Raw genomic sequence first — 17,755 nt, forward strand, 5'->3', positions numbered from 1 at the left:
CCCCGGAACCCGGTTGCAGTGAGAAACCCAGTCTCTCCCATCCCAGTGCCCCTCGCCTACTCCCGCCCCCGTAAGTGCCTGCGGGAATCCAGGAGACCCAGGCCACGCGGAACTGCAGCGGCTGAGGGGGGGAAGGCGGGTAGAATGAGGGTTTGGGGGCGGCAGGAATGGGTTGGGGGAGGGGGTGGTGGAAGGGAAAAGAAAAAACCAGAGGCATGCAAGCGGCTCCCTAGCCAGCTGTTCCAGCTGCCGCTTCCTCCGACGCGGGCCGGGCGGTGCAATATTCCACCCCCCCCTCCATCTTTCTCACCACTACCTGTCCCCCCACCCACCATACGCACACATTCCCCCCACCAGTAGCGGATCTCCGGCCTGTAAGGGGGTAGTAGGGAGGAGCTGGGGGGAGGGGGAGGCCTGCGAGTTTCTAACCTTGTTCTTATAAACAAACCCACATGTGCAGCTGCCGCTGCTGCAACTCACCCCACAATCCCGGATATAAGTCCTGCCCCTTTAAGAGGAAAAAAAGCTTCCCCCTCCTGTCTCCCACCCCACCCATCCACAAGGACCTTTGTCTCCCCACCCCCCTTGTCAATCGGCCCCGCCTCATGTCCCCGCCCTCTCCGACGCGGAGGAGCCAATGGGCTAAGAAAATAAGGCCGGGGCTGACGTAAGCATGTCCGGCCAATCACAGGACGCGTTGGTGGGAGGCCTCTCGCAGGGCGCGCCAGGAGGAAGCAAGGCAAGGAGAAAGGAAGCTTGAAGTCAAGATGGAGACTGCTAGTTGCTCCGCCGCGGCGGCGAATGGGGCCGTGGGGTCGCAGCGGGACCGGAGCCTGGTGCCTGAGCGGCTTCAGAGACGAGAGCAAGAGCGTCAACTGGAGGTGGAAAGGCGGAAGCAAAAGCGGCAGAACCAGGAGGTGGAGGAGGAGAAGAGCGACTTTTTCGCTGCCGCCTTCGCTCGGGAGCGAGCGGCCGTGGAAGAGCTTCTGGAGGGCGGAGAATCCATGGAGCGGCTGGAGGAGGCGGCCGCTCGGCTCCAGGGCCTGCAGAAACTTGTCAACGACTCGGTTTTGTTCCTGGCCGCCTACGACCTGCGGCAGGGACAGGAGGCGCTGACGCGGCTACAGACGACCCTGGCCGAGCGGCGCCAGGAGCTGCAGCCCAAGAAGCGTTTCGCTTTCAAGACCCGGAGGAAGGACGCTGCTTCGGCCGCCAAAGTAGACTCCGCTCCTGGAGCCCCGGCGGCGGAAGGCATCCTGGCCTCCCCGCCGCCCTTGAAGGAGGAGGGAGGCATCGGCTCCAGCTGGGTCTTCGGCTTCTCCAACGTGGAGTCCCAAGTCTTGGAGAAGAGGGCAGAGGAGCTGCACCAGCGTGACGTTCTTTTGACCGAACTGAGCAAATGCACAGTCAGACTGTATGGCAATCCCAACACCCTGCGGCTGGCCAAAGCCCGAAGTTGCACGGTGCTCTGCGGCCCAGTGTCCACCTCTGTGTTCCTGGAGGACTGCAGTGATTGCGTGCTGGCCGTGGCCTGCCAACAGCTGCGCGTACACACTACGAGAGACACCCGCATCTTCTTGCAGGTGACCAGCAGGGCCATCGTGGAAGACTGTAGCGGGATCCAGTTCGCCCCTTATACCTGGAGCTACCCGGGTATCGACAAGGACTTCGAGGGCTCTGGTTTAGATAGGAGCAAAAATAACTGGAACGACGTCGACGATTTTAACTGGCTGGCCCGGGATATGGCCTCCCCAAACTGGAGTATTCTTCCTGAAGAAGAGCGAATGGTCCAGTGGGACTAAGCAGTTGTCACTATATTCTTCACTCCTACCAAATACTTCCCATGTGGGACCGACTCCTGCTACTGGGATCTCAAAGTTTACTTACTGTTATCACGCTTTGTATGTTTTCGGTATTTTCAGCCTTGAGATTGTGTTAGGCTCCTACTTGTGATTTCCGTTAAATTCACAACAGGCCTAACACTTTGAAGCATTTTTGCTCTTTTGGTAATGTGTAGTAGCTTTAATTAATTGACTATGATAGTTTGAAACAGAGGTAAAGAGTGTCCGTGTATGTTGGTTATTAATGCTTTGTGTATTTAAAACTTACTGCATGATGAAGTAGACCCTCAATAAATACTTAATAAATGAATTTGTAGGGCTCTAGTAGGAGGCAGTTAATGTGGAAGGATGTTATCAAACCTGAAAACACTAGCCCTTGAGAGCTCTTGACTTGAAACTTTCACTTCCATAGGTATTACTCAGCAGGGCGGTGGAAGGACTCTGGTCTTCAGGTACACATTAGCTTGGGCTTCCGGAATCCAGCTACTCATCGACTTGTTTGGATCCAAAGTTTTGACATTGACCCCAGGAGACTCATGAGGCTTACCAACTGTGAAACCAAAATAATTATAGCTACCAAATTTTTTGTTCACTTAAAAGGTTGTAGACACTATTCTAAGCACCTGACTCATGTAAACACGACGTTTAGCCCAGAAAATCTTAGGTAGGTTCTGTGAACACCATTTTTCAAGTGAGGTAGGTGAGTTGCCAGAGTCACACAGCTCAAGGGGACTGGGAAACCAGGTGGTCTGGCTCCAGAGCCCACCTTCTCAGCCCCTGGAACATACTGATTTTGAATAGCGTTAGTTGAGTTGGAAAGAGAGCTTTCCGGAGTCATTAAAGAGGGCAAGTTGCTTTTCCTAAATTCTCAGGAATAAATGTTACATATCTTCACACAGAAACGTATAGCCGAGTCTTAATTTTTTCCACTCAAATTTTGCTGTGATTGGGTACTATTATAAATTTGGTTTTTGCTCTATGTTCTCACCCATATTCTTAAATGGAAAGTTCTAAGAGTTTCGAAAAGCTTTTTGGGGTCTAGTGCCTTGTATCTGTAGACATGATTTGAATTTAATAATGACCATAAGTATTAAAGTGCTTATCGTACCTTAAGTATATGTTTAATATTTATATGTTCTGGCTTGTTCCAAAAAAGGACTTAAGGTGGCTTTTTGGATGTGTGAAATGTAACAAGATAACAAATGAGAAGGAGAAACAAGGGTAGAGTCAATGAGGCAGAAATGAAGCCAGTAAAAAAATGTGGCCTGCCAAGCTCTATTCTTTAGATGGAGGTGAAACCAGAATTTTTTTCCCCCCTCCGCTATTAGCTGACTTGAAACAGAATCCTAATCAGTTTCACAGTTTGCAACATCTCCAAAGAGGAGAGATTTAAAAAATCTATTGCTCAGGAGAATTAATGCTGGTAAGAAAAAGACAACATGTCATGAAATTCTCAAACATATCTTCACATTAGAAAGAAACAGGGACTAGGAAAACTATGCTCCTAAAGACTGATAGTTTAACACCAGGTGCCCTTCAGGAAAAGCCATGCTTCTGGCACTAACGGGCTTGCGATTCATTTTTGTGGACTGCACTTTTAAAGGACCGTTAACTAGTTGCATCTAAAAAAAATCCATGCAGTTTGTAATAGATAATAAAATCACAAAATCATGGCAGTTTGAGCCATAGTTAATGCTAACTAATCTCAGCTGGGCTTTCCTGTATCTTTTCGAAGTTCTCTCTTTCCGACTTCCATAGCCTTGCTCCACACTGTTTCTCTTGCATTGTCCCCCGTCATTGTGATTCTGGTGACTTACAGCCCTTACTTGAGAGATGCCCAGGATTTTGCTGTTAGCTTCTTTGTGTCCATGCTCTCTAGAGCCTCAACTCTCAACATACGTGGACAGTTCTGTCAGTGGGTTCATCAGCCTTTCAAATTCATATATTCTTAAAATCTCCATTTTCACTTCTTTCCTTCCCAAGTTCTGTTACTTCTTTTAATGATGTCGCCATTCTCCAGGCATTTGATGCTTACTAGGGCCCAGCAGGTAAAGTCAATGAGTAAGGCGGTTGGGAGAAAGTCAATAGGGAATGGGGGACCGGTGACTTGGAAGATAAATTTAGGCATTTTAAAAACATTTGACAAGCCAAGCAAAACTTTTTTGCAGTCTGCATCTGGTCCTTGAGCTGGCCAGTTTGTAACATCAGACTTCCAGATCACGTCCATTCTATGCTTAGCAGATCTTGCCTGTTCTTCTTGTCCTCTCCAGTCTTTATGCCATTTCAGAAAGTTAGACTTTATTGTTTTCCCTAAACTTAAACTATGATGATTTCCTTAACTTTATTTGTTTATTTTGAGAGAGATAGAGACTGGGCAAGCGGGGGATGGGTGCAGAGAGGGAGGGAGAGAGAGAATCCCAAGCAGGCTCTGCATTGATAAGACACGAAATTCAAACTCACGAACCATGAGATCATGACCTAAGTCAAAATCAAGAGTTGGTCGCTTAATCAGCTGGGCCATCCAGGCGCCTTGGTTGTTTGTTTGTTTGTTTGTTTTGACAAAAGAAAAAAATGATAGTCACACCTCTGAATTAAAAGCATTAATTAGGGGGTGCCTGGCTGGCTCAGTCACTAGAGCATGGTGACTCTTGATCTTGGGTGGTGAGTTCAATCCTAATGCTGGGTGTACAGATTACTTTTTATTTTTAGAAAGATTTTTAAGTTTATTTATTTTTGAGAAAGAAAGCAAGAGCATAAAGGAGGGCAGGGGCAGAGAGAGGGAGAGAGAATCCCAAGCAAGCTCCGTGCTGTCAGCACAAAGCCTGATGCAGGGCTCAAACCCACAAACCGTGAGGTCATGACCTGAGCCAAAATCAAGAGTCAGACACTTAACTAGCTAAGCTACCCAGGTGCCCTGAGATTACTTTTCAGAAAAGCATTAATTAGAGTTATTTTAGTAAGTTTTTTATTAAGCAAACTTAATGGTCATTACAATGAGAGCATATTGCACCAGTAAGTGTAAATACCATATATTTTCGTTAAAACCAACTCTAGGAAAGCAATAAAACTACACATTAGTTAAGCAATCAGAGTTTATTAAATTTCATTTATGATTGGCTTTGTAGACATAATTTAGTACAGTATTCCATCGTATCACTTCAGTCTCAACCCCTCTTAAATGAATAAGAGAAATGGCCAATATACATATAAATTCTAACGCTCAAGTTCTGATTGCAATGCAGAAGTTATTATTGCCAAAAAAGTTTTATTTGTATTAGGAAATGCACTAAAGCAGGACAATAAAAAGATTCAGCTTTGTAGGGTAATGTTACACGGTAATACAATGTGTTAGAAACAACATGCAATTACTCTAGTATCACAGAGGTTAAATTACATTGCATTAAATTAAAAAGTCTCATCACCAACTCAAAAACTTCATCACATTATTTGACTATTTTTCTTCTCCTATGAAGAAAATAACTTGGACACTGCAAGTAAGATGAGGGGAAATGAAGGGTCAATTATTTACCCAGCTTTAAGTTTCAAGAGGTGCAGGGGCAACATGACCGAAAGCCATGTTCAATTCAACTGAGCACATATTCGAGCATCTACTATGCACCTGTTCAGCACTGGGCACTAAGAATACCATGGTAAACAAGCACGTGGTCTTCCTTTCTCAAGTGTACAGTCCAGATGAAGGTCAAATGAACGAAAGAACAATCACGATAGAGAAATTCCAAGGACCCTGGTGGGGTAGTGCCCTATAACCTCTCCAGTTTAGAAGAGACCTGAAGTGGGGTGCCTGGGTGGCTCAGTCGGCTGGGCGGCTGACTTCGGCTCAGGTCATAATCTCACAGCTCGTGAGTTCCAGCCCCGCGTCGGGCTCTGTGCTGACAGCTCAGAGCCTGGAGCCTGCTTTGGATTCTGTGTCTTCCTCTCTCTCTGCCCCTCCCCCACTCACACTCTGTCTCTCTCTCCTTCAAAAATAAATAAACATTAAAAAAAATTAAAAAGAAAAGACAAGACCTGAAGTAAGGCATTTGTATCAACCACCCATCCAGGGTTTGAATTCCCTGACATCTCTGCCCACCACCTACTTGCATTAGCAACAGTCACAGAAGGAAGCAGTTACTGTTCAAAGGCCTGCCTTCCAAGTTTGCAGATACTATTTACTCTGAACTTTAAGAACTGACAAGACCAAGCAAGACAATTCGAGTCCATTTACCTACCTGGTAAACAAGCTCAACATTCTGCTCAGGAATTCAAATGTTCTATTATAAAGTGTTTTTTAGTCGAATGCCTTTCAGTTGTGTGTTATTTCACCAAGGAAGCTATTCATGGTCTGGTTTTTAGAACTGATATTAAAACCTAGATACTTTATGCAGGGGTACAAAAAGATTAGAATAAAAAGTAAATCTTCCTCCTTCCTTTGACCCCAGCCATACAGTTCTCATCAAAAAGCAACCGTCCTGTACTGGTTTCCTTTGTTCTTCTGGTCTTTGCATTTACAAACTTTAGTGTAAGATATCCTTTTATCCTCCCACCCAAATAGAAGCATATTGTGTATAGTATTAGACACCTTACCTTTGTCACTAACGTTATATTTGGAGATCTTCCATGTGAGTACATATAGAGCCATTTCATTCTCTTTAACTGCTGCATAGTGTCCCCTTCCATGGACTGTGCCATACTTGCTGACCAGTCCCTAATTGATGGGCATTTACGTTGTTCCAGTCTTCAGCCATTGGGAAAATGCTACAACGAATAGCCTTCTACATAAATTAAAAAAAAAAAATTTTTTTTAACGTTTATTTATTTTTGAGACAGAGAGAGACAGAGCATGAACGGGGGAGGGGCAGAGGAAGAGGGAGACACAGAATTGGAAGCAGGCTCCAGGCTCTGAGCCATCAGCCCAGAGCCCAGAGCCCGACGCGGGCTTGAACTTACGGACCGCGAGATCGTGACCTGAGCTGAAGTCAGACGCTTAACTGACTGAGCCACGCAGGTGCCCCAATAAATTATTTAGCCTGTGTGCAGTATTACCTGTAGGCTAAGTACCTAGAAGAGGAATTACTGGCTCAGTAGGTTACGAACATTTATAACATTGACAGATATGATCACGTTGCCTTCCAAAGAGGTGTTATCAGTTTATGCCCTCACTGGAGATATCTGAGAGTGCTATTCCTCCACACCCTTATCAACATGCTGCGCTGTCACATCTTTGGTGCTCGGCCAATCTGATAATTACAAAAGGTTACCTTCCTGTAATAGCAGTTGTAATCGTCTCCTAACTCATCTCCCCATCTCCGATTGCTAAACGCTTCTCCTGGTCTAAACCCCCCTGAGGTTCCCATTGCCTGGAAGACAGGCCTCTTCACCACCGCTCCCAGCCTACTGCGCCTACGTGATGTTTCGCTGTTTCATCACACGCGCTTCATGCTCCAACTAGTCTGAACTAATACCCATTAATCAAACACACCGTATCAATCAGGGAACTGGCAGGAAACAGATGGCACGCTCAAAATGGATAATTTGAGAAGAGCTTACTTACATCAGGAGCTGTGTACACAGCTGTGGGTAGAGTTTAGAAATAGTAAGAGACGGGGCAATACCTGTTATCACTCATTCTTATGGCTGAAGGCACAAAACTGTCACCTGGACCCGGAGAGAGACAGCACTACCTGATAGGAGCTGCGACCTTTGGTGGAGGGATGGGGGCTACTACGGGAATGAAAAAAATGCCACTGTCTTCTGTTGGTGCCTTTCATTGGCTGAGGCCAACTGGAAACTGCAGGGCAAGGAAGTCTGTTGGTACAGTCCACATCAGTCATCTGCCAGGACACAAGAACAGGGTGGAGGAAAGTGAAGAATGGATTTGGAGGAACAAATGGAAGAAACTCAGTACATAACACCTGCCATACTTCCTGGCCTTTTCTCAAGCAGTTCTCACACTTGAGTCCAGGTACAGTTGCCAAAATTATGCACAAGCCAAATGTCACCTCCTTTGGGAAGGCTTTCGGGATTTCCTCAGTTTCTTTGAAAAAGAATCAGGGTATTTGGAGATGATAGAGAAAAAAAGAAAAGCGAATGAGATAATCTCTGAGGTCAAGCTGTTGCATTCTCTGTGAGGCACAACTTTTAAGGGAAAGAAAGATTTGAAGGAGGTGGGAAGTGTAGGCCAATTCAGCCAACATCCACGTGATGGCAAAACTTCAGAATGCATGTCAGCATAATTAGATACAGAGAATCCAGTATGTCTCCAAGTCAAGAAGTGATTTCAGCAAAATCACTGTCTCTTTGGAAACGTTCAAGAAAAGATGAGATATCAGAGGAGAAACTTCTCAGAAAGACCAAAGAATGACTTCTACAAGAAAAGAACAGGGTGGTGCACCTGGCTGGCTGAGTCAGTGGAGCATGTGACTCTTGATGTTGGGGTCATGAGTTCATGTTGGGCATAGAGCTTAAGTAAAAAAAAGAAAAAGAAAGAAAAAGAAAGAAAGAAAGAAAGAAAGAAAAGAAAGAAAGAGGAAGGAAGGAAGGAAGGAGGGAGGGAAGGAAGGAAGGAAGGAAGGAAGGAAGGAAGGAAGGAAGGAAGGGAAAAAAAGAAAAAATAAATGAACAGGGGAAGCTTCCAATGCTAACATAAAAGTACCAAAGATTGGGGCATCTGGGTGGCTCAGTCGGTTCAGCGTCTGATTCTTGATTTCAGTTCAGGTCATGATCTCACTGTTCATGAGTTCGAGCCCTGCATGGGACTCTGCACTGATAGTGTGGAGTCTCTCTCTGCTTGGGATTCTCTCTCTGCTTCTCTCTCACAAAAATAAACAAATTTTAAAAAGTAAATAAATAAAAATAAAAGAACCAAAGGCTTACACAAAGGTCAGCCCTAGTCTTTGATGAGGAAATGGAGGGAGGAGAGAGGGGCATTCATGTACATCTCATCAGTACTGGAAAGTTCTCAGAAACATGACAGGAATGTTGAATGAGTTTCAAGGTCCTTGAGCAATGAGAATGCTTATGGACATGTACCAGGAACATTCCATTGAAGCTGTGGTTTAAGAACCCTTAGTAGATCCAGTTCGTGCACAAAATTTCCCCCAAAGGAACAGTAACAATTTACCTTTTTTGGCTGCATACATATTTAGTTTATGTTTGTTATATATTTGCAGCCTACTTGATTTTCATTTCTCGTCATCTTTAACTTTGGTATTTTTATGGTATTAACTGTGTTTCCTGCATTTGGAAACACAAGTTATAACACAACATCTCTAGGAAAGATGCGTTAGACTTGAAGTGGCCTGATGACATGTGACTGACAATAAGGAATCCACTAACGGTTCAGTCCAGCAGCACCTACGTGACTGATACGTCCCCGAGGGGGCTTTATAAAAAGTGCTGCTTGTTATTATTCATATCGGAAAATTTTTCCTAAGAGCACTTTCTATTATTTTTTTGAGAGAGAGCGAGAGCGAGTGCACGAACGAGCATGAGCGGGGGAAGGACAGATTCCACGCTGAGCGTGGGGCTCAATCTCATGACCCTAGGATCAAGACTGGAACCGAAATCAAGAGTCGGACGCTTAACCAACTGAGCCACCCAGGTGCCCCTCTATTATTTTAAGTAATAATAGTGTAACAGAGGGGGCCACTGACCACCTATATCTCTTGGACTTTTTATTGTGCCCCAGCAGGGCTATTGCAGGCTACTGGCGATATTTGGTGCCGGAAGGCTCTGGTTCCCAAGACTGTCCAAAGCCATCGTGCTGTCTTGTGTGGTGGGCCAAAAGAGCCAAAGAATTACTCCCTCGAAGCAGCCCTCAATAAAAGCTGGCCAGGAGTTAGGGAATAAACAAACACCTGGGCTCCCTCAGTGCACACGGGATAACTCGGAGGTGCTTCCTTTCGGATAGTCCCTCTGTGGCAGCTGGCCTGAGAGCACACTCTTTCTTGGCTGCCTTCCCTCCTGTATCACTTCTTCCCTCCCAATTGGTGTCACTTGAACTTCCCAAATTAACTACTTTCTCGCAGCTCCTTGTCTTAGGGCGGTGTTTCTCCACTTTTCTTTTATTATCATCCCCTTAAGGAAACATTTCAGACATTTTTATTTAATCACCTATGTAATCCCTGTCTATGTAATTTTAAGACCACAGATATACTACTGTATATTTGTGTGCTGGGCTTTATTATTTATTATGTATATCTGTGCTTTATCCATAAAGAGTATGGTTCTTTTTGCCCTTGAATTGCTTATAGAAGAAGAAAGTCTGAAGATTAATGAGCTAAGCATCTAGTTCAAGAAGTTAGAAAAACAAGGGGCGCTTGGGTGCTCAGTTGGTGAAGCGTCCAACTCTTGGTTTGGGCTCAGGTCGTGATCTCATGGTTTGTGAGTTTGAGCCCCACATCAGGCTCTGTGCTAACAGTGTGGAGCCTACTTGGGATTCTCTCTCTCTCTCTCTCTCTCTCTCTCTCTCTCTCTCCCTCTCTGTCCCTCCTCCATTCACTCTCTCTATGTCTCTCTCAAAAATAAATAAACTTAAAAAAAAAGAAGTTAGAAAAAGAATAGCAGAAATTGAAGAAAGGAAATACAGATAAGAGGCAAAATCAATGACATAAACACAATACAGAGATTGAAAAACCAACAAATAGCCTTATCAGCTGATTCTTTGAAAAAATTAATAAAACTAACCAACCTCTGGCTTACTGGGTCAAGAAATAAGAGAGAAGGCAAATATAAACCACAGAAGAAACCAAGGTGCTGCACATATTAGAAAGATAATGAGGAGATACAGTGAAGACTTTTCTGCCAATAATTTCAAATCTAGATGAAATGAATACGCTTCTTGAAAAATTTGCCACAGAAGAAACAGAAAAACTGAGCAGTTCCATAACTATTCAAAAATTGGAGCCATAATTGAAACTTTCCCACAAATAGAACATCAGCCCCAGGGGTTTTGACAGTAAATTCTATCAAACATGTAAGGAAGAAGTAGTATCATCCTGGCACAAACTCATCCAGAATATAGGAAAAGAAGGAATTTACCCCCATTCCATGGTATGAGTCTGCATAACCTTGAAACTCAAGTCAGACATGAAGTTTGTGAGAAGGGAAAATTATAGGCCAATCTAACTCAAATATATTTGTGAAGATTATAACATTATAGCAGTAGACCAAATCCAGAAGTATATAAGATGATAATGTACTAGGGTTTATTCTAGAAAGACAAGGCTAGTCTGATCTGATTTAATTTAGAAAAAGGACTGATTTAATTTATCACATTAAGAGATTAAGGGAAACATTCAGACAATTATCTCAGTTGAGGTAGAATAGCCTCCTATAAAAGTCAGCATCAAATTATGAGAACGCACTTTTGGCAAAGTAGAAATAGAAGGGAACTTCCTTAACTTGTTAAGGGTACCTGCTAAAACCTATAGCAGCCGTGATACTTAATGGTGAATCATTTAGAAGTTAAGATCAAGATCAAAAGAAGGATCCCTGTTGTCATCATCTCTATTCAAATTGTACTGAAAATCTTAGTTGTTGGAGTAAAACAAAGGATTTAAAAAAAATTTTTTTTTTAATTTTTTTTTCAACGTTTTTATTTATTTTTGGGACAGAGAGAGACAGAGCATGAACGGGGGAGGGGCAGAGAGAGAGGGAGACACAGAATCGGAAACAGGCTCCAGGCTCCGAGCCATCAGCCCAGAGCCTGACGCGGGGCTCGAACTCACGGACCCCGAGATCGTGACCCGGACCGCGAGATCGTGACCTGGCTGAAGTTGGAGGCCTAACCGACTGCGCCACCCAGGCGCCCCTAAAAAAATTTTTTTATGTTTATTTATTTTTGAGAGAGAGAGTGCGTGTGCTCTAGTGGGGGAGGGGCAGAGAGAGAGGGAGAGACAGAATCTGAAGCAGACTCCAGGCTCTCAGCTGTCAGCACAGAGCCCAATGTGGGGCTCCAACTCAGGAACTAGGAGGGAGATCATGACCTGAGCCGGAGTCAGATACTTAACCAATTGAGCCACCCAGGCACCCCCAGTTATGAGGATTTTAAAGGATGTGGCAAAAGTTACTTTCGTGGGTTATATGGTCACACGCATAAAAACTCCAAAATAAGCAACAGAGAAATTATTAGTGGTAATAAGAGCATGACATTTTAAATATTTTTTAAGTTCATTTATTTGTTTTGAGAGAGACAGAGAGTGCAAGTGGGGGAGGGGCAGAGAGAGAGAGGGAGAGAGAGAATCCCAAGTAGGCTATATACTGTCAGCACAGAGCCCCACGTGGGGCTCAGTCTCTTGAAACTGTGAGATCATGACTGGAACCAAAACCAAGAATTGGGTGCTTAACCAACTGACCCACCCGGGTGCCTCAAGAGCATAGCATTTAAAAAAAAAATTTTTTTTTAACGTTTATTTATTTTTGAGATAGAGAGAGACAGAGCATGAACGGGGGAGGGGCAGAGAGAGAGAGGGAGACACAGAACCGGAAGCAGGCTCCAGGCTCTGAGCCATCAGCCCAGAGCCCAGAGCCCGACGCGGGCTTGAACTCACGGACCGCGAGATCATGACCTGAGCTGAAGTCAGACGCTTAACCGACTGAGCCACCCAGGCGCCCCAAGAGCATAACATTTTTATACATCAGTTATAAGCAGGCAAGATATTATTGATGAAAAAAGAAAAGGTGTGTGTGTTGCCCTTTATCAGATATGAAGACTTATTTAATTAAAAAGTATGATGAAAACATAAGAATAAATAAAACAATTGATGGGACAGAAGAGAGAAGTCAAAAATACATCTGTGCATATATGGAAACCTAATTTAGGACTGGGCAGTGCAGACTGTTGGGGAAAGGACAGACTATTTCATAAATGGTGTGCTGGGATTATCCACAGGGAAGAAAATTAAATCATATCCCTTCATCATACCACACACACACATCTATTCCAAAAATGTTAAAATCTTATTATTATTTTTTTTGAGGGAGAGAGAGCTAGGGAGAGAGCAGGGGAGGGGGATGAGGGAGGGAGAGAGAGAATCTTAAGCAGCCTCCACCGTCAGCATGGAGCTCAACATGGGCTCAATCCCATGACTCTGCGATCATGACTTGAGCTGAAATCAAGAGTTGGACACTTAGGGGTGCCTGAGTGGCTCAGTCGGTTGAGCGTCTGACTTTGGCTCAGGTCACGATCTCACGGTTCGTGACTTCGAACGCTGTGTTGGGCTCTGGGCTGACACCTCAGAGCCTGGAGCCCGCTTCAGATTCTGTGTCTCCCTCTGTCTGCCCCTCCGCTGCTTGCACTCTGTCTCTTGCATTGTCTCAAAAATCAATAAACATTAAAAAAAAAAAAAAAAGAGTTGGACACTTAACTGACTGAGTCACCCAGGTGCCCTGAAAACATTAAAATCTTAAGAAGAGGGAAATGATTAACCCTCTAGAAGGCAATGGAGGATAATAGTATCTATGTAGGGTGCAAGGAATAATTTCTAAAACAAGCACTAACCACAAAGGAAAAAATTGGAAAATTCTACCATTAAGAACTTATGTGAAGGGTGCCTCTGTGGTTCAGTTGGTTAAGTGTCCAACTTTGGCTCAGGTTGTGAACTCGCGGTTTGTGGGTTTGGGCCCCACATTGGGCTCTGCTGTCGATGTGAAGCCTGCTTTGGATCCTGTGTCTCCCTCTCTCTCTGCCCCTCCCCTGCTCGTGCTCTCTCTCTCAAAAATAAACAAACATTAAAAAAAGATGAACACAACGGGGCGCCTGGGTGGCGCAGTCGGTTAAGCGTCCGACTTCAGCCAGGTCACGATCTCGCGGTCCGGGAGTTCGAGCCCCGCGTCAGGCTCTGGGCTGATGGCTCAGAGCCTGGAGCCTGTTTCCGATTCTGTGTCTCCCTCTCTCTCTGCCCCTCCCCCGTTCATGCTCTGTCTCTCTCTGTCCCAAAAATAAATAAACGTTGAAAAAAAAATTTATAAAAAAAGATGAACATTTAAAAAAAAGAACTTATGTGAAATTTTACTAATAAGAACTTATGATCTTCGAAAGATGACATAAAGAGAGCAAAAAGTCAAGTCGCAATTAGGAGAAAATCATTGTGACAGGTATAAATGCCCAATAAATATTATATAGAAAAATATAAGTAAGTTCCACAAGTCAATCAGAAAAGCACCAACAAGCCCAATCTGCCCATTTTTCATTGGGCTTGTTGGTGTTTTTGTGATTGACTTGTGGAACTTACTTATACTGGCAAATAATTTATGACAAGTTACGCAAACTCATTAGTAACCAGGGATATGCAAACGAAGGCCACAATTACAATCAGAGAAACAGAAGTTAAGAAGTCTGACTCAATAGTAAGAGGATGTGGCTCATATATTCACATCGGGAGAACAAATCAGCCCTGATTGCTTGAGGAAACCACTTTGGCATCACTGTGTTAAGGTGAGGATTCACACCCCCTCCTCTTCAACAGTTCTCTTAGGGTTATACCCCAGAGAAGCTTTGCTCAGCAGGAGACATGTACAAAATGTTCTAAGCAGCTCTGTTCATAAAAGCAACACAAGAAAAAAAAAGCCCCACTAAAAATCACCCATATATCTACCGACAGGAGAATGGTTCATATGTGGTATGATCTATATATGCAAACAGGCTACACTTATATGCAGCAACATGTATGATTCTTTAAAACAATTTTTGAAATGTTTTATTTATTTTAGAGAGAGAGAGAGAGAGCACTAGTGGGAGAGGAGTAGAGAAAGAAGGAGACACAGAATCTGCACTTGATCTTAGCCAAAAGGCCGAGAAGCGATAGGAGACACAGAATCTGAAGCAGGCTCCAGGCTCTGAGCTGTCAGCACAGAGCCCGACATGGGGCTCGACCTCAGGAACAACGAGATCATGACCTAGGCCAAAGTTGGACGCTTAACCAACTGAGCCACCCAGGTGCCCCACCAACGACATTTCTAATGTCCGTTTTTTCTCTTTGTTCCTTTCTAGACAATGGCCCACTCTAGCTGGAGAGGGGAAATCTCCCCTTTTCCAAACAATGAAGTCATTCTATTTTTGGCCACCAGGGGGCATCCACAGACTAGCCCAGGGCTCCACTCTGCCCCTCCTCACGCTGTACAACTGATCAATTGAGGAGAAAGAGGCCCTTGGCTAATAGGGTTATCCCAGGGAGAACTATTTTTATATTTTTGTCTCTTGTTTCTACATTAATTTTTTTCTTCCTCTCCTTCCCTCTGATTTCTCTTGTCCACATGCGTGCTGTGTGCTGGAAAGGAGTTCCCTGAGATCGTTTCACTGTCACCCACACCCTTTTTCTCTCAGGACAGGCGTCTTCAGATTCTGTGTGTGTGACGCCTGAGTCCGGTCATGCTTCTGGTTGTCTGAACATTCTCTTTTGGGGGAAAAAAACCTCCAAAAACAAAGCCAAACTCCGGAAACTGCAGTACATTCTTTTCAATGTTTCCGATGGTGAAGTGTTGAAATTCCTTGGAGAGGCAAAGCTTGTTTAGAAGCCAAGTCTTGGTTATTAGAAGAGTGATCACTCCGGATAATGTTGTTTTCAATCCAAAATGTGGTGTGACAATAAAACAATAAGACTAATTTTCCTGTGTGTCTTAGAACCTGGCCTTGGCCACTCCCAAAATAGAGTTCAAACTTGAGTGGAACAATGGAATAGCTGTTTTGTTCTCAGGTGACTGAGCTGGAGGGAAAAAAACGTACGTCTTTATAGCTTTGTTCCGTATCTCCTCTCTCTGGAGAAATACTCGTTTGATTCTTAGTAATTTGGAGATCTTAAAGAGGAGCATGCAAATAGTGGATATAGTGGATCCAATTTTCCCCACATAAGGGAAGAAAGGAGGTTCCAGGTGGGAGAGCTGAGCCACTTACTACCCTGAGCTGATGGGCAGCATGGTATTAGGTGGGCACAAATTTGAGGACAGAGTTGGTTTGTTCTTAAAACTCCTTGTGCTTATGCATAGACTCTTTGAGAAGGGGCAGTGCTGAGTCATCAGGAATGTGTATTTTAGATTTTAATGGAGATAGATAAATTACGCTCCAAAAAGTCACAGCCTAAAACAGCCCCAAAACCACCTGATTAAAAAGTGGGCAAAAGTCCTGGGCCAGACACCTCACCAAAGAAGGCATATAAACATATGAAAAGATGCTCCGCATCATATGTTATCAGGGAAATGCAAATTAAAGCCACAGTGAGATGCCAAAAATCCAGAATGCTAACACCCAAAATGCTGGCGAGGTCGTGAAGCAACGGGAACTCTCCTCCATTGCTGGTAGGTATGCAAAATGGTACAGCCACTTTGGAGGATAATGTGGCAGTTTCTTACAAAGCTAAACATACTCTCACCATATGACCCAGCAATTGTACTCTTAGATATTTACCCGAATGAGTTTAAAAGTTCTGTCCACAGAAAAACCCACATACAAGGATTTATAGCAGTGTTTTATTTATAATTGCCCAAAATTGGAAGCAACCAAGATGCCCTTAAATAGGTGAATGGATAAACTGTGGTACATCCATATTAGTGGAATATTATTCAGCAATTAACAGAAATGAGCCATCAAGCCACAAAAAAGACATGAAGAGACACCAAGTGCATACTGCTAAGGGAAATAAATCAGTCTGAAAGGCTATGATTCCAATTATATGACATTCTGGAAAAGGTAACACTGTAGAGCCTGGCTGCCCAGAGTTGGGCAGGGAGGAAAGAAGGAAGGAATAGGTGAAACATGAGATGGTTAAGAGCAGCGAAATTTTCCTGTCCGATTCTATATGATCTGATAATAGTGGATGTGTGACATTATGCATTTGGCAAAGCTCGCAGAATTTAAAACACAACAAGCAAGACCTAATGTAAACTATGGGCTTTAGTTAATAATAACAATAATACCAATATTGGTTCATTAGTTGTAACAAATGTACCACACAGATGCAACATGATAATTCTAGGGAAAACCGGTTGTGGGAAAGGAGTTTATGGGAATTCTCTGTACTTTCTTTTCAATTTTTTTCCAATGAAAAAATTTTTAATGTTTATTTGTTTTTGAGAGAGAGAGAGAGAGAGAGAGAGCATGCGAGGAGGGGAGGGGCAGAGAGAGAGGGAGAGACAGAATCCGAAGTAGGCTCCAGGCTCTGAGCCATCAGCACAGAGCCCGACGCGGGGCTCGAACTCACGGACCGCGAGATCATGACCTGAGCCAAAGTCGGATGCTTAACCGACTGAGCCACCCAGGTGCGTTGTGGGGGTTTTAAAAAAACAAACGCTTACTAATTTTTTATTTTTTTACGTGTTGTAAATGTTTTCTTACAATCATTTCTTTTTCAACTAGGATGACAATGTCTTTTGTCTCATAGAAAGTTTCAGATTTGAAGGCGTTTGGCCTGGAAATGGGCTTCTGGGGAGACCCGTGATCTGAGCCAGACCTCAGGGAGAGCCCATTCCCCTGGCCTGTCTTGTTTCTGTTCCTGATTCTTCATGTTGAACCCAGAGCTCTCTGCTCCGGGGCGTTCGTGGAGGCTCCTTCTGGCCATGTTCTGAAACTAGCACGGCTTTATCTAATGGGATGAAGCTGGCTAAAGAGATTAGCGTGAGGTCTTGTGGACCCCACTTTTAATCTGCAGCGTTCAGGCTCTCCCTCCTTGGCTGGGAAGGACGCTGCCGCAACACCGCGGAGACTGGCCCCTTCATGAGCGACTCTGAGACCCCTGTTACCACTACTGAGTTAACGGGGGTCCCGGGCTAAGGGGCTCAACATGGGCAGCTCCCGGAGCAGCTCCCTGAAGCGTGGGCCACCTGCTCCCTTCCCAAGGCCCTGAATCTTCAGCCCCCGGGCTCACTAAGGTCAGGAGTGGTTGCTGTGTCCTGGGAAGCTGCCTAGACTGCACCCAGCAAGT

The 17,755-nt window shown here is 44.4% G+C and overlaps 1 protein-coding gene across 1 annotated transcript; it reads left to right on the forward strand.

The window, feature by feature from the left end:
• The first annotated feature begins 235 nt into the window (after window positions 1-235).
• Window positions 236-2,954, forward strand: TBCC (tubulin folding cofactor C). The gene has a single exon (XM_047102616.1). The coding sequence runs from the start codon at window positions 768-770 to the stop codon at window positions 1,800-1,802; it is 1,035 nt and encodes a 344-aa protein (XP_046958572.1). The 5' UTR covers window positions 236-767; the 3' UTR covers window positions 1,803-2,954.
• Window positions 2,955-17,755: the final 14,801 nt, after the last annotated feature.

This window comes from Lynx rufus, unplaced genomic scaffold (assembly GCF_022079265.1).
Source record: "Lynx rufus isolate CCGP_SWC_20201006 ecotype Redwood Valley unplaced genomic scaffold, mLynRuf1.p SCAF_6, whole genome shotgun sequence".
In the NCBI taxonomy this organism is placed as follows: Eukaryota; Metazoa; Chordata; class Mammalia; order Carnivora; family Felidae; genus Lynx; species Lynx rufus.

Bases quoted from the DNA above. Each gene is read 5' to 3' on its own strand.
- TBCC (XM_047102616.1), top strand. From the start codon at position 768: ATGGAGACTGCTAGTTGCTCCGCCGCGGCGGCGAATGGGGCCGTGGGG.